The sequence below is a fragment of the Salmo salar genome, chromosome ssa10 (genome assembly GCF_905237065.1).
Source record: "Salmo salar chromosome ssa10, Ssal_v3.1, whole genome shotgun sequence".
NCBI classification, from domain to species: Eukaryota; Metazoa; Chordata; class Actinopteri; order Salmoniformes; family Salmonidae; genus Salmo; species Salmo salar.
Window position 1 is genome coordinate 117021903 of NC_059451.1, and position 13669 is coordinate 117035571.

The following is a 13669-nucleotide window of genomic DNA, read 5'->3' on the forward strand; positions in this document are numbered from 1 at the left end:
GATGACAGCATTGCACTCTCTTGGCATTCTCTCAACCAGCTTCACCTGGAATGATTTTCCAACAGTCTTGAAGGAGTTCCCACATATGCTTGTTGGCTGCTTTTCCTTCACTCTGCGGGCCAACTCATCCCAAACCATCTCAATTGGGTTGAGGTCGGGTGATTGTGGAGGCCAAGTCATCTGATGCAGCACTCCATCACTCTCCTTATTGGTCAAATAGCCCTTACACAGCCTGGGGGTGTGTTGGGTCATTGTCCTGTTGAAAAACAAATGATAGTCCCACTAAGTGCAAACCAGATGGGATGGCTTATCGCTGCAGAATAATGTGGTAGCAATGCTGGTTAAGTGTGCCTTGAATTCTAAATAAATCACTGACAGTGTCACCAGCAAAGCACCATCACACCTCCTCCATGCTTCACGGTGGGAACCACACATGTAGAGATCATCCGTTCACCTACTCTGCGTCTCACAAAGACACAGCGGTTGGAACCAAAAATCGCAAATTTGGACTCCTCAGACCAAAGGACAGATTTCCACCGGTCTAATGTCCATTGCTCGTGTTTCTTGGCCCAAGCAATTATCTTTTTATTGGTGTCCTTTAGCAGTGGTTTCTTTGCAGTAATTTGACCATGAAGGCCTGATTCACGCAGTCTCTGAACAGTTGATGTTGAGATGTGTCTGTTACTTTAACTCTGTGAAGCATTTATTTGGACTGCAATTTCTGAGGCTGGTAACTAATGAACGTATCCTCTGCAGCAGAGGAAACTCTTTGTCTTCCTTTCCTGTGGCGGTCCTCGTGAGAGCCAGTTTCATCATAGCGCTTGATGGTTTTTGCAACTGCACTTGAAGAAACTTTCAAAGTTCTTGACATTTTCCGGATTGACTGACCTTCATGTCTTAAAGTAATTTATTTTCTTATTTGAGCTGTTCTTGCCAAATAGGGCTATTTGGTCTTTTACCAAATAGGGCTATCTTCTGTATACCACACCTACCCGGTCACAACGCAACTTATTGGCTCAACGCATTAAGAAGGAAAGAAATTCCACAAATTAACATTTAACAAGGCACACCTGTTAATTGAAATGCATTCCAGGTGACTACCTCATGAAGCTGGTTTAGAGAATGCAGAGTGTCCAAAGCTGTCATCAAGGTAAAGGGTGGCTACTTTGAAGAATATAAAATATATTTTGATTTGTTGAACACTTTTTTGGTTACTAAATGATTCTATATGTGTTATTTCATAGTTTTGATGTCTTCACTATTATTCTACAATGTAGAAAATAGTAAAAACAAAGAAAAACCCTTGAATGAGTAGGTGTTATAAAACTTTTGACTGGTACTGTGCATAATTTATTTTCAGTAAAGCAACAATGGAAGAGTAAAAAGTATTAAGAACAATACAATCAATTAATATGATAACAAATTCATTTCAAGGGGTGTGCACTTGACCCCTGTGACAACACACTCATTTCTAACACTCCAACCATACAGAAGAAGACAAAATGCAACACTTATAAACTCAAAATAGACATATACAGTATTCATGGAATTTACATAAATCAAATCATTTGTATTATTTACATAGTTTATATACACATTATTCAAAATAAACATATATGTTTGATATTTACACATAATTACACAATCCTAAAAGCTTAGCTAAAAGATTTAAGAATTCAGAAAGGTTGGACAGACTAGCCTGGTCCCAGATCTGTTTGTGCCGTCTTGCAGTTGGCAAGGCACAACATCCCAAACATAAGGCAGGACAAATAGATCTGGTTCCAAGCATAAGACTATGCTTAGTGGGAACGCTTAGGCCTAGATTCAATCCGTATCGTAGAGACTGCATTTAAGGTGAACGCTGCATATCTCGGCTCAATCAGAAATGACCTTTACAGATTAATAGAAATATAACCCTTCAGCGATACAGATTGAGTATCGCCCTCAGTCTTTGGAGCATAGCTAGCCGACACCTGTCACATCAGTAAGGTTACATTTATATCCCTACTTTTCATTGTAGTTTAACTGAAACCATAACTCAGACAAATGAGTTTGGGCTCTCTTGCCTCTAGCCTGGTCCCAGATCTGTTTGTATTGTATAAACAACTCCTATAATCGTTGTCAATGTGTCTTTAGCCTGACAATGACAATAGGAGTTGGCAAGAACACGCAAACAGATCTGGGACCAGGCTACCCTGCATCTTCATTCCCATCTAGTCTGAGTGCCAGTCTGTTTGTGCAATCAGCCATTGTTATGCTAATTGGTTGAACAATGTCAGCATTACAATGAGTTGGCATTGACAAGAACCCAAACAGACCTGGGACCAGGCTTAATCCTATGTGGTGGAATCGTTCGGCACAAGACAAAACAGACTCGTAAAAAGGATGGGGCTTGTTAGAAGTAGGATGGGGCTTGTTTGAAGTAGGATGGGGCTTGTTAGAAGTAGGGTGGGGCAAGTTAGAAGTAGTCAAAGTCCAAGTCCAGATCTGGTGGTGGCTGATATGAGAGGTAGCAGGTGATGCGATTGGGCAAGCCCAGTTTGGACACGTCGTCCAGGGCTCTTCTGCCCAGTGCTGTTCTCAGAGCTATCCTGCTGATCTGTTGTAGACTGAGGGGAGTATCTGGGAAAGAGCGAAAACATGTCAGCTGAGTTGCCAACCTGAACTGCATTGTGAGGCTGTAATATTTTCTTGAATATTTTATTTTCACATTGTCCTCTCCAGCACGGTTCCAATTCACCCGGTGGATGTATAACAAATGCAGCTCAGCTCTGCTCAGTAGTGTGAAAATCTCTCTTTGAAGGTCATATTTTCATACATGGGATAATCTTTAGACTTTTCTAGTCTTTTCTACCTACGTGGTATGAATAAAATACTTACTTTCATAGAACTCTAGGCAGATATTGGTGGGAGACCCTTGACTTGTGTAGTTGATGGGCTTTTTGCCCAGGTTGTCCCTGGCATATATGTTCCCACCGAACTCAATCAGCAGCTCGATCAGATCCACATTCTTTACTTTGGCTGCGTGATGGAGCGCCGTCTCGTGGAGCTTGGCAGCGTTCACGTTCGCCCCTTGGAGAAGATGAAAAGGTTTGATTTTAAAGGGAAGTGGTCGAGACTTACCGTTACACACATTCTGAAAATTACAACCTGCATCAAAAAGTACAGAACATTGTTTTAATTGCAAAGTTTCAAGATCAAGTTACGGTTTGAATTTATGTAATGCTTTCAAATATACGTCTGAAGTTTCTCAATCTCTCAATTGTCACCTTATTTTTAAGGTTAGGTTACTTATTTACTTGAGAGAGCACAGTCCCATTAATCGTCTTTGAATGATCAGGAGCAAAACAACATTTTGAAATAATGTTACCACAATGTGGTCTACCCACCTGCATTGAGGAGCACCTTGGCGCAGTCAAAGTGTTGTCTGGCACACGCTACATGTAACGGTGTCCCGAAGTGGCAGTCATGGGCCTCCATCAGAGCTCCCACGTCTATCATGAGCTGAACGCAGTCAGAGTTACCTGTAACACACACACACACCCACGTCAGTCATAGTTTGATACTTGGGTATTGAGGGGGACTAACTACACAATATCAATCAATAAAATGTATTTATAAAGCCCTTTTTTACATCAGCCGATGTCACAAAGTGCTATACAGAAACCCAGCCTAAAACCCCCAAACAGCAAGCAATGCAGATATATCCCATTATCCCAGTGTATGTGTGTGTTCTTTATACTGTGTGTGTGGCGTCCAGGACTGCCCCCCCCACAACATGAACATGTACCCCCCATGCAGGCCTCGTGGAGGGGTGAGAAGGTGAACAGCGGAGGGTTGATCGTAGCCCCGTGCTGAATGAGTAGTTTCACACACTCCAGGCTACCCGCAGCACAGGCATCGCACAAAGGAGTACTGCCGTCAATGTTCCGCGCATCCACCTGGGTGAGAGAGACAGACAGACAGACAGACAGACAGACAGACAGACAGACAGACAGACAGACAGATAGGCAGGCAGGCAGGCAGGCAGGCAGGCAGGCAGGCAGGCAGGCAGGCAGGCAGGCAGACAGGCAGGCAGGCAGGCAGACAGACAGACAGACAGACAGACAGACAGACAGACAGACAGACAGACAGACAGACAGACAGACAGACAGACAGACACAAATCAACATTACAGCACCTCATTTTTTAAATGTTCACTGATACCCCTCAAGAGTCCTTAAATAGAGAATCTGAACTATTGATGGTCCATCTTATAACAAATCAATGTGTAATTTCAAATCTAAAAAACCCTTAGGCTCCCTGGGACTAGCTCCCCCTCAAATTCTGAATTTGGCTTCTATTCAAATGTCTCCCGGCCCTCACAGAAACAGTCACAGTTGTTTGCATGTAGGGGTTACTGCAGATGAGTCACCACCCTAAGGTTTCCCCCCCATTCCAGATTCAGCAGTAGTACCACTACCGACAGACCGATCACAAGAGAAAAATAGCCCTCTGACTCACGTGAGCGCCAGCGTCCAGCAGCAACCGGACACACTGTGTCTGTCCCTGTATGCAGGCCTCGTGGAGGGGGGTTATGGAGTCCACAGCCACTATGTTGACTGCTGCCCCTCCCTGGATCAGCTTCTGTAGCTGAAGAGCCTTGCCCTGGGCTGCTGCCTCATGTACCGCCGAACGGTCTGTCCAGAACCCCAGGCCATGAGCTGCAGGCAGGGAGGGAGGGAGAAAAGCAATGAATTCCTATATACGCTGAGCTCCAAAATTATTGGGACAGTGACACATGTTTTGTTGTTATGACTCCACCACTTTGGCACTTCGTCCAATAGAAATTAATGGTAAATCATTTTGGAGTCACTTTTATTGTAAATAAGAATAGAATATGTTTTTAAACACTTCTACATTAATGTGGATGCTACCATGATTACGGATAATCCTGAATGATTCATGAATAATGATGAGTGTGAAAGTTAAATATCATACACCCTCCCCAAAAAACAAATGCTAGCCTCCCATGTTATTGTAATGGTGAGAGGTTAGCATGTCTTGGTGGTATGATATATAATGCTAGCCTCCCATGTTATTGTAATGGTGAGAGGTTAGCATGTCTTGGTGGTATGATATATAATGCTAGCCTCCCATGTTATTGTAATGGTGAGAGGTTAGCATGTCTTGGTGGTATGATATATAATGCTAGCCTCCCATGTTATTGTAATGGTGAGAGGTTAGCATGTCTTGGTGGTGTGATATATAATGCTAGCCTCCCATGTTATTGTAATGGTGAGAGGTTAGCATGTCTTGGTGGTATGATATATAATGCTAGCCTCCCATGTTACTGTAATGGTGAGAGGTTAGCATGTCTTGGTGGTATGATATATAATGCTAGCCTCCCATGTTATTGTAATGGTGAGAGGTTAGCATGTCTTGGTGGTATGATATATAATGCTAGCCTCCCATGTTATTGTAATGGTGAGAGGTTAGCATGTCTTGGTGGTATGATATATAATGCTAGCCTCCCATGTTATTGTAATGGTGAGAGGTTAGCATGTCTTGGTGGTATGATATATAATGCTAGCCTCCCATGTTATTGTAATGGTGAGAGGTTAGCATGTCTTGGTGGTATGATATATAATGCTAGCCTCCCATGTTATTGTAATGGAGAGGTTAGCATGTCTTGGTGGTATGATATATAATGCTAGCCTCCCATGTTATTGTAATGGTGAGAGGTTAGCATGTCTTGGTGGTATGATATATAATGCTAGCCTCCCATGTTATTGTAATGGTGAGAGGTTAGCATGTTTTGGGTGTATGATATTTGTGTGCCTGTAACTTTCTCACTCATCATTATTCACGATTCCTTCATGACTAACTGTAATCATGGTAGTATCCACATTAATGCAGAAGTGTTTAGAAACATATTCTATTCTTATTTACAATAAAAACGTGATTCAAAATGACACAATACATTATTTACCGTGAATTTCTATTGGGCACAAAATAATCTGAAACACAACCAAATCAAACATCAAATGCATCCAACAAGTTTGTAAAGTCAGAAGCTTGATGTAGTCATTACGTGCTAGGAATATGGGACCAAATAGTAAACTTTAATACAAACTTTAAACTTTAATACACATATAAGTGAATTTGTCCCAATACTTTTGGTCCTCTAAAATGGGGGGACTAAAAACAAAAAGTGCTGTAATTTCTAAACGGTTCACCCGATATGGATGAAAATAGCCTCAAATTATAGCTGACATTCTGCACTTTAACTTCATTGTCACTGTATCATTTCAAATCAAAGTGCTGGAGTACAGAGCCAAAACAACAACAAAATTGCCACTGTCCCAATACTTTTGAAGCTCACTGTATGATACAGACAGTACATGCACATGTTGTATGATGCCTGTATCTATTTATTCTGCCCAATAACTGTTGATCTAATTTCATGATACAAAGAGGGCAATTATATATTTTACAGTCAAATTATTTGAGCTCATTACACAAAGTAGGTCTTTAATTTATGTCTGTATTTATTATTAAATAATGTCAGTTGTTGATTTGGGCAGGAGCTCACTGGAGCTGAGTACCAGTGTTGTGCCAAAAATCTCCCCCCTGCCAGAATTCTCCCTCCTCTAGGTTTAATATAACACACATACATTAATTATTCATTTTAGTTGCCTATCCTGACATGAAGTTTGTTCTATAGAAAGTATTTGACTCTGATGTGTGCCACAGAAAGTATTTGACACTAGTGACAAAATGAAGTAAATTAGAAGGGGGGGGGGATTTCGGCATGGCCATTTCCCTCCTATCTTGGGACTGCAAGGACTGGCACACTTCATAATCATTTTGGTAGCTCATGTTGACCAGTAGTGTGTGCCACAGAAATTATTTGACTCTAGCGACAAAATGAAGGAAATTAGAAGGGAGGGCGGAAATGGGGGGGGGGGTCCGGCAGGCAAGAAAATGGCCATGCCGAAATCCTCCCCCTTCTAATTTCCTTAATTTTGTGGCTAGAGTCAAATACTTTCTGTGGTACTTATCAGAGTCAAATACTTTCTAGAGAACAAGCTTCACGTCAGGATAGGCAACCGAAATTAATAATGAATGTGTGTGTGTTATATTAAACCTAGAGGGAGTACAATGTAGGCAAGCAATAAATATTTCAGAACAACTACTTGTCGAATAAGACATGGGAGAGATTAGGAATTTTTGCAAAGAGATTTATTTATAGACTAATACACTTGAAACGAATAGCCAAACCCCCTCGATCAAACCGCTATAAAAAAAAACTAATGAAACAAAGCCTAACGTGATCATTGACAGCTGCCTTAAAGGACAAATAAAAAATGCTTTCTGCTACTAAGATCAGTGAAATGTAGGCTAAACTAACAACGGAGTAAAGAGCAGAAATCTCAACTAGCAAGCAAGTCGTGTTCTGGCAGAAGGGAGAATTTTGGCACCTCACATTTTCTAACGCTTCAGCTCTTGTTCCTACTATAGAATATGAGCTCGAAAGTATTGTGGAGCTCCTGCACCTAAAAATAAATACTAGCGGCACCCAAAATGAGTACCGGCATCTATTTCAGTCCAAGTCAAGCAGTGAAAAAACACGGTGCTACATCTTGTGTTATCGCTGAAACCCTTTGTAGGCTCCAGGGCAATAAAACCATTGGTCCAAGACACCGCTCTCACGCCACGTGAATCCTGTCATAAGCTTACCCACTGCTGACGTCCGCTGTCTGTCTGTGTGATGGTTGGTGACATGCATAGGCATAGCCCTAACCTAAATCTATTACATCTAGACGACATTGGCTAGATTAATGATCTGGTCGGCAAAAAAGCTAGATACAGCGAATGAATGTTAAATAAGGATCACCTAGGTTACCTACGTAGCCTACAAAATAGTACATGCTCTAATACACTGGTCACTAGCTTGTTATAACAAGCTTAGCTGGATGGTCTCAAATTAGGTCAGTAAAACAAGGAAGAGCAGAACGTTTTCTAATATTAGGCCTAAATAAACCAGGTAAATAAAATACTCAACAAGGGAAAGGCATGACAAATATTTTACTATAATTTTGCTTGTGGGTTAAGCGTTCATGCTGTTTACGTCATGAGCATTAGCCTCTTTGAACTTTCAGACAGGCGAGACACAAATAAAACAACTCACCTATATCTCCAAACAGCGATGGTCTGGCACGAGTAATCTCCATTTAGCTATAGATATTATATCCTCTAGTCTTGCAGAATAAATTGATGCATTTTAAAACGCAGAGAAGACCAGGGAAGCATTGCTGCAGTAACGTTGTTGATAGTGGTGGATGATGGCTTAAATTAGAAGCACACAGAACTGAAAAGAACGTCAATGGCTTGTGGGATATGTAGTTTGTTGTAACCTGGTCTCAGAGTATTTCTTTACAGGCCGGTGGCGAATTGGTATACGACAGAAGAGGTGACCAGATCCGACCAACATTGAAACCTCAGCTGCAAAAAAATAAGGTCAGTGCTCTTTTTCACGGATTTGGGGGATAGCACCTGTATGATTGCATTAAATGTTGAATTGAGTGATGTGAGAGTGAAAGGCGGGAGTGTTTATAAAGGATTTTAATGTACTCTGGGTGTTAGACGCTGGTATATCCGAAGGAGTTTATATCTGGTGACCTGTCTTTAGGATTTTGTGTGGAGAAAAATGTTTTAAAGGGAACCAAGTATTCTGTGCAAATGGAAGATAGGAATCAGGTATAAATCCAAACAGGAGGAGGAGGGGTCCACGGTATCTGTGGCCACTACCAATATAAACTAGCTAAATGTTGAGACCTTAAATGTAAAATTGGTTGAAAGACATTGGCACAAAACGTAAATTGGAAGGCGAAATATAGTAATATAATTATGAGGGAGGAGGTCAGAGACATGATTACATTAACTTCTTTGGGATAGGGGGCAGTATTTTCACGGCCGGATAAAAAACGTACCCGATTTAATCTGGTTACTACTCCTGCCCAGAAACTAGAATATGCATATAATTAGTAGATTTGGATAGAAAACACTCTAAAGTTTCTAAAACTGTTTGAATGGTGTCTGTGAGTATAACAGAACTCATATGGCAGGCCAAAACCTGAGAAGATTCCATGCAGGAAGTGCCCTGTCTGACAATTTGTTGTCCTTCTGTTACATCTCTATCGAAATTACAGCATCTGTGCTGTAACGTGACACTTTCTAAGGCTTCCATTGGCTCTCTAAAGCCACCAGAAAGTGGAATGGGTGTCTGCTGTCTCTGGGCAAAGTATAGGAGCAGAGTTTGTAAGTGGTCAGCCTGGGGACAGTGAGACTGGAGATGCGCAGTCACGAGAACTCGCCATGTTTTTCTTTCTCTCTTTGAATGGTTGGAATATTATCGCTATTTTACGAGACAAATAGCATAAAAATGGATTTTAAACAGCGTTTGACATGCTTCTAAGTATGGTAATGGAATATTTGGAATTTTTTTGTCACGAAATGCGCTTGCGTGTTACCCTTCGGATAGTGACCTGAACGCACGAACAAAACGGAGGTATTTGGATATAACTATGGATTATTTGGAACCAAAACAACATTTGTTGTTGAAGTAGAAGTCCTGGGAGTGCATTCTGACGAAGAACAGCAAAGGTAATCCAATTTTAGTTTAGCTGACCCCGAAGTTGGCGGATGTCAAAATAGCTAGCCGTGATGGCCGAGCTATGTACTCAGAATATTGCAAAATGTGCTTTCGCCGAAAAGCTATTTTAAAATCGGACATAGCGATTGCATAAATGAGTTCTGTATCTATAATTCTTAAAATAATTGTTATGTATTTTGTCAACGTTTATCCTGAGTAATTTAGTAAATTCACCGGAAGTTTTCGGTGGGTATGCTAGTTCTGAACATCACATGCTAATGTAAAAAGCTGTTTTATTATATAAATATGAACTTGATTGAACAAAACATGCATGTATTGTATAACATAATGTCATCTGTTGAAGATCATCAAAGGTTAGTGCTGCATTTAGCTGTGGTTTGGGTTTATGTGACATATATGCTTGCTTGGAAAATGGCTGTGTGATTATTTGTGTCTATGTACTCTCCTAACATAATCTAATGTTTTGCTTTCGCTGTAAAGCCTTTTTTAAATCGGACAATGTGGTTAGATTAACGAGAGTCTTATCTTTAAAATGGTGTAAAATAGTTGATTGTTTGAGAAAATTGAATTGTGGTATTTTAGTTGGTTTTGTATTTCGCGCCGTGCGATGCCATTGGCTGTTGGCTAGGGGTTCCGCTAGCGGAACGTCTAGATGCAAGAGGTTAATATAGGTCGCCTGTCTAAATACGCCTAGGAGGGGATGGTCAGATCTTCCGGAGGCGCACATCTCGGTCTGATTATCCATTGAAGGAGGGAAACCTAATATAGCGGAGTGAGATACGTGATGTTAACCTGTTATGGCTAGGGGGCAGTATTTTCACGGCTGGATAAAAAACGTACCCGATTTAATCTGGTTACTACTCCTGCCCAGTAACTAGAATATGCATATAATTATTGGCTTTGGATAGAAAACACCCTAAAGTTTCTAAAACTGTTTGAATGGTGTCTGTGAGTATAACAGAACTCATATGGCAGGTCAAAAACCTGAGAAGATTTCATGCAGGAAGTGGCCTGTCTGACAAGGTGTCGTTCTTCTTGTCTCTGTTTATTGAAGAGTGACACTTCCTACGGCTGCCATAGGGTCTCAGAAGGCGGTAAAAAGCTGAATCGTGGCTTTGCAGGCTCTGGCTGAAAAAAAGTAGCGCGTTTGGGTAGTGGCTGGTTACAGTACTGTGAGACTCAGGCTCGTGCCCGCGTCGACCGAAAGCTTTGTTTACTTTCCTCTGTTTAGCTAAATGGACATTCCCGGTCGGAATATTATTGCTTTTTTACGAGAAAAATGGCATAAAAATTGATTTTAAACAGCGGTTGACATGCTTCGAAGTACTGTAATGGAATATTTAGAAATCTTTTGTCACGAATTGCGCCATGCGCGCGACCCTTCTTTACCATTCGGATAGTGTCTGGGACGCACGAACAAAACGCCGCTATTCAGATATAACGATGGATTATTTTGGACCAAACCAACATTTGTTATTGAAGTAGCAGTCCTGGGAGTGCATTCTGACGAAGACAACAAAAGGTAATCAAACTTTTATAATAGTAAATCTGATATTGGTGAGTGCTAAACTTGCCGGGTGTCTAAATAGCTAGCCCGTGATGCCTGGGCTATGTACTTAGAATATTGCAAAATGTGCTTTCACCAAAAAGCTATTTTAAAATCGGACATATCGAGTGCATAGAGGAGTTCTGTATCTATAATTCTTAAAATAATTGTTATGCTTTTTGTGAACGTTTATCGTGAGTAATTTAGTAAATTGTTAGCAAATTCCTCCGGAAGTTTGCGGGGGGTATGCTAGTTCTGAACGTCACATGCTAATGTAAAAAGCTGTTTTTTGATATAAATATGAACTTGATTGAACAAAACATGCATGTATTGTATAACATAATGTCCTAGGTGTGTCATCTGATGAAGATCATCAAAGGTTAGTGCTGCATTTAGCTGTCTTCTGGGTTTTTGTGACATTATATGCTAGCTTGAAAAATGGGTGTCTGATTATTTCTGGCTTGGAAGCTCTGATGACATAATCTAATGTTTTGCTTTCGCTGTAAAGCCTTTTTGAAATCGGACAGTGTGGTTAGATAAAGGAGAGTCTTGTCTTTAAAATGCTGTGAAATAGTCATATGTTTGAAAAATTGAAGGTTTTGTATTTTTGAGGAATTTGTAATTCGCGCCACGCCTATCATTGGATATTGGAGCAGGTGTTCCGCTAGCGGAACGTCTAGATGTAAGAGGTTAATGAGTCAATAATTGCAAGGAACAACAGAAAAATATGCTGTTAACTAGGGCTTTACGACCCCTGGAAAATAGCTTATAGTCGTAGACGTATGCGACCTAATGTCCGATCAAAAGTCACCTCTATAGATAAAGTTTCAAGAAAGAGATACACATAGCAACACATGAGGTTATACATTGGGAAATTTCCACAGGGGTAAGAGGATGATTGCATGTGAGACAGATATATTGGTCAAAAGCCATACATGTGAGACCTAATAAATCTATCAAAAGTCATGAAAGTAATTATTCTAAGATCCTAGAGGAAATTAACAATAGGTAGAAGAAGACACATAGACACATTGGGAAATTTCCACAGGGGTAGGAGGATAATTGCGTGTCAGATAGATATATGGACCAGTCAAAAGCCATAAGTAACAATGCAAAAATGGGCTGTTTGTCACGTCCTGACCAGTAAAAGGGGTTATTTGTCATTGTAGTTTGGTCAGGGCGTGGCAGGGGGTGTTTGTTTTGTGTGTTTTGATGTTTTTGGTTTAGGTTCTATGTTTTCTGGAGGCAGGCTGGGGAGTACCGGCGACTGAAGGAGGAACTGGAGGCAGCAAAGGCAGAGCGGTGCTACGATGAGGCGCTGTATAGGCCCAAAGGCAAGTGCGAGAGGCGTGGGCACACGGGGAGTTGGGCAGAGTCAGGGTGGAGTCCTGAGCCAACTCCCTGTGCTTACCGTGGGGAGCGGGTGACGAGGAGAGCACCAAGCTATGCAGAAATGCGCACGGTGTCGCCCATACGCACGCACAGTCTGGTGCGGTCAGTAAGGGCTCCGCAGCAATGCCGGGCGAGAGTTGGCCGGCAGCCAGGGAGAAGTGCGCCGGCGCAGCGCATCTGGCCATCAGTGCGTCTCCTCGGTCCAGCTTACCCTGCGCCTGCTCTACGCACGGCAGCCCTCACTCTCCAGCACAGCCCAGTTCGCCCTGTGCCAGCGCTCCGCCCGCTACAGTGACCACTCAGCCAGGACGGGGTGTGCCAGCCCTGAGTTCCAGACCGCCGGTGCGCCTCCACGGCCCAGTGTGCCCCGTGCCTGCTCTGCGCACCCAATCTCCTGTAAGTCTCCCCAGTCCGGGGAGACCGGTCCCAGCTCCACGCAGGAAGCCTCCAGCGACGCTCCTCAGCCAGGAGCCTCCAGCGACGCTCCTCAGCCCGGAGCCTCCAGTGACGCTTCCCAGCCTGGAGCCTCCAGTGACGCTCCTCAGCCCGGAACCTCCAGCGACGTTCCGCAGCCCGGAGCCTCCAGCGATGCTTCCCAGCCCGGAGCCTCCAGCAACGCTCCTCAGCCAGGAGCCTCCAGCGACGCTTCCCAGTCAGGAGCCTCCAGCGACGCTCCTCAGCCCAGAGCCTCCAGCGACGCTCCTCAGCCCGGAGCCTCCAGCGACGCTTCACAGTCAGGAGCCTCCAGCGACGCTTCACAGTCAGGAGCCTCCAGCGACGCTCCTCAGCCCGGAGCCTCCAGCGACGCTTCCCAGTCAGGAGCCTCCAGCAACGCTCCTCAGTCAGGAGCCTCCAGCGACGCTCCTCAGCCCGGAGCCTCCAGCGACGCTCCTCAGCCAGGAGCCTCCAGCGACGCCCCTCAGCCCGGGGCCTCCAGCGACGCCTCTCAGCCCTGGGCCTACAGCGACGCCTCTCAGCCCAGGGCCACCAGCGACGCCTCTCAGCCCGGGGCCTCCAGCGACGCCTCTCAGCCCGGGACCTCCAGCGATGCCTCTCAGCCCGGGGCCTCAAGC

General features: G+C 43.2%; 1 protein-coding gene across 1 annotated transcript; it reads right to left on the reverse strand.

Moving 5' to 3' along the window:
* Nucleotides 1-1327: 1327 nt before the first annotated feature.
* On the reverse strand, nt 1328-8447 carry LOC106561665 (ankyrin repeat and SOCS box protein 13-like). Its single transcript, XM_014125832.2, has 6 exons — nt 8174-8447; nt 4504-4703; nt 3791-3941; nt 3390-3524; nt 2881-3072; nt 1328-2622 (listed from the first exon to the last, which is right to left on the reverse strand). The coding sequence occupies exons 1-6, from the start codon at nt 8214-8216 to the stop codon at nt 2459-2461; spliced, it is 885 nt and encodes a 294-aa protein (XP_013981307.1). The 5' UTR covers nt 8217-8447; the 3' UTR covers nt 1328-2458.
* Between the last annotated feature and the right edge of the window lie 5222 nt (nt 8448-13669).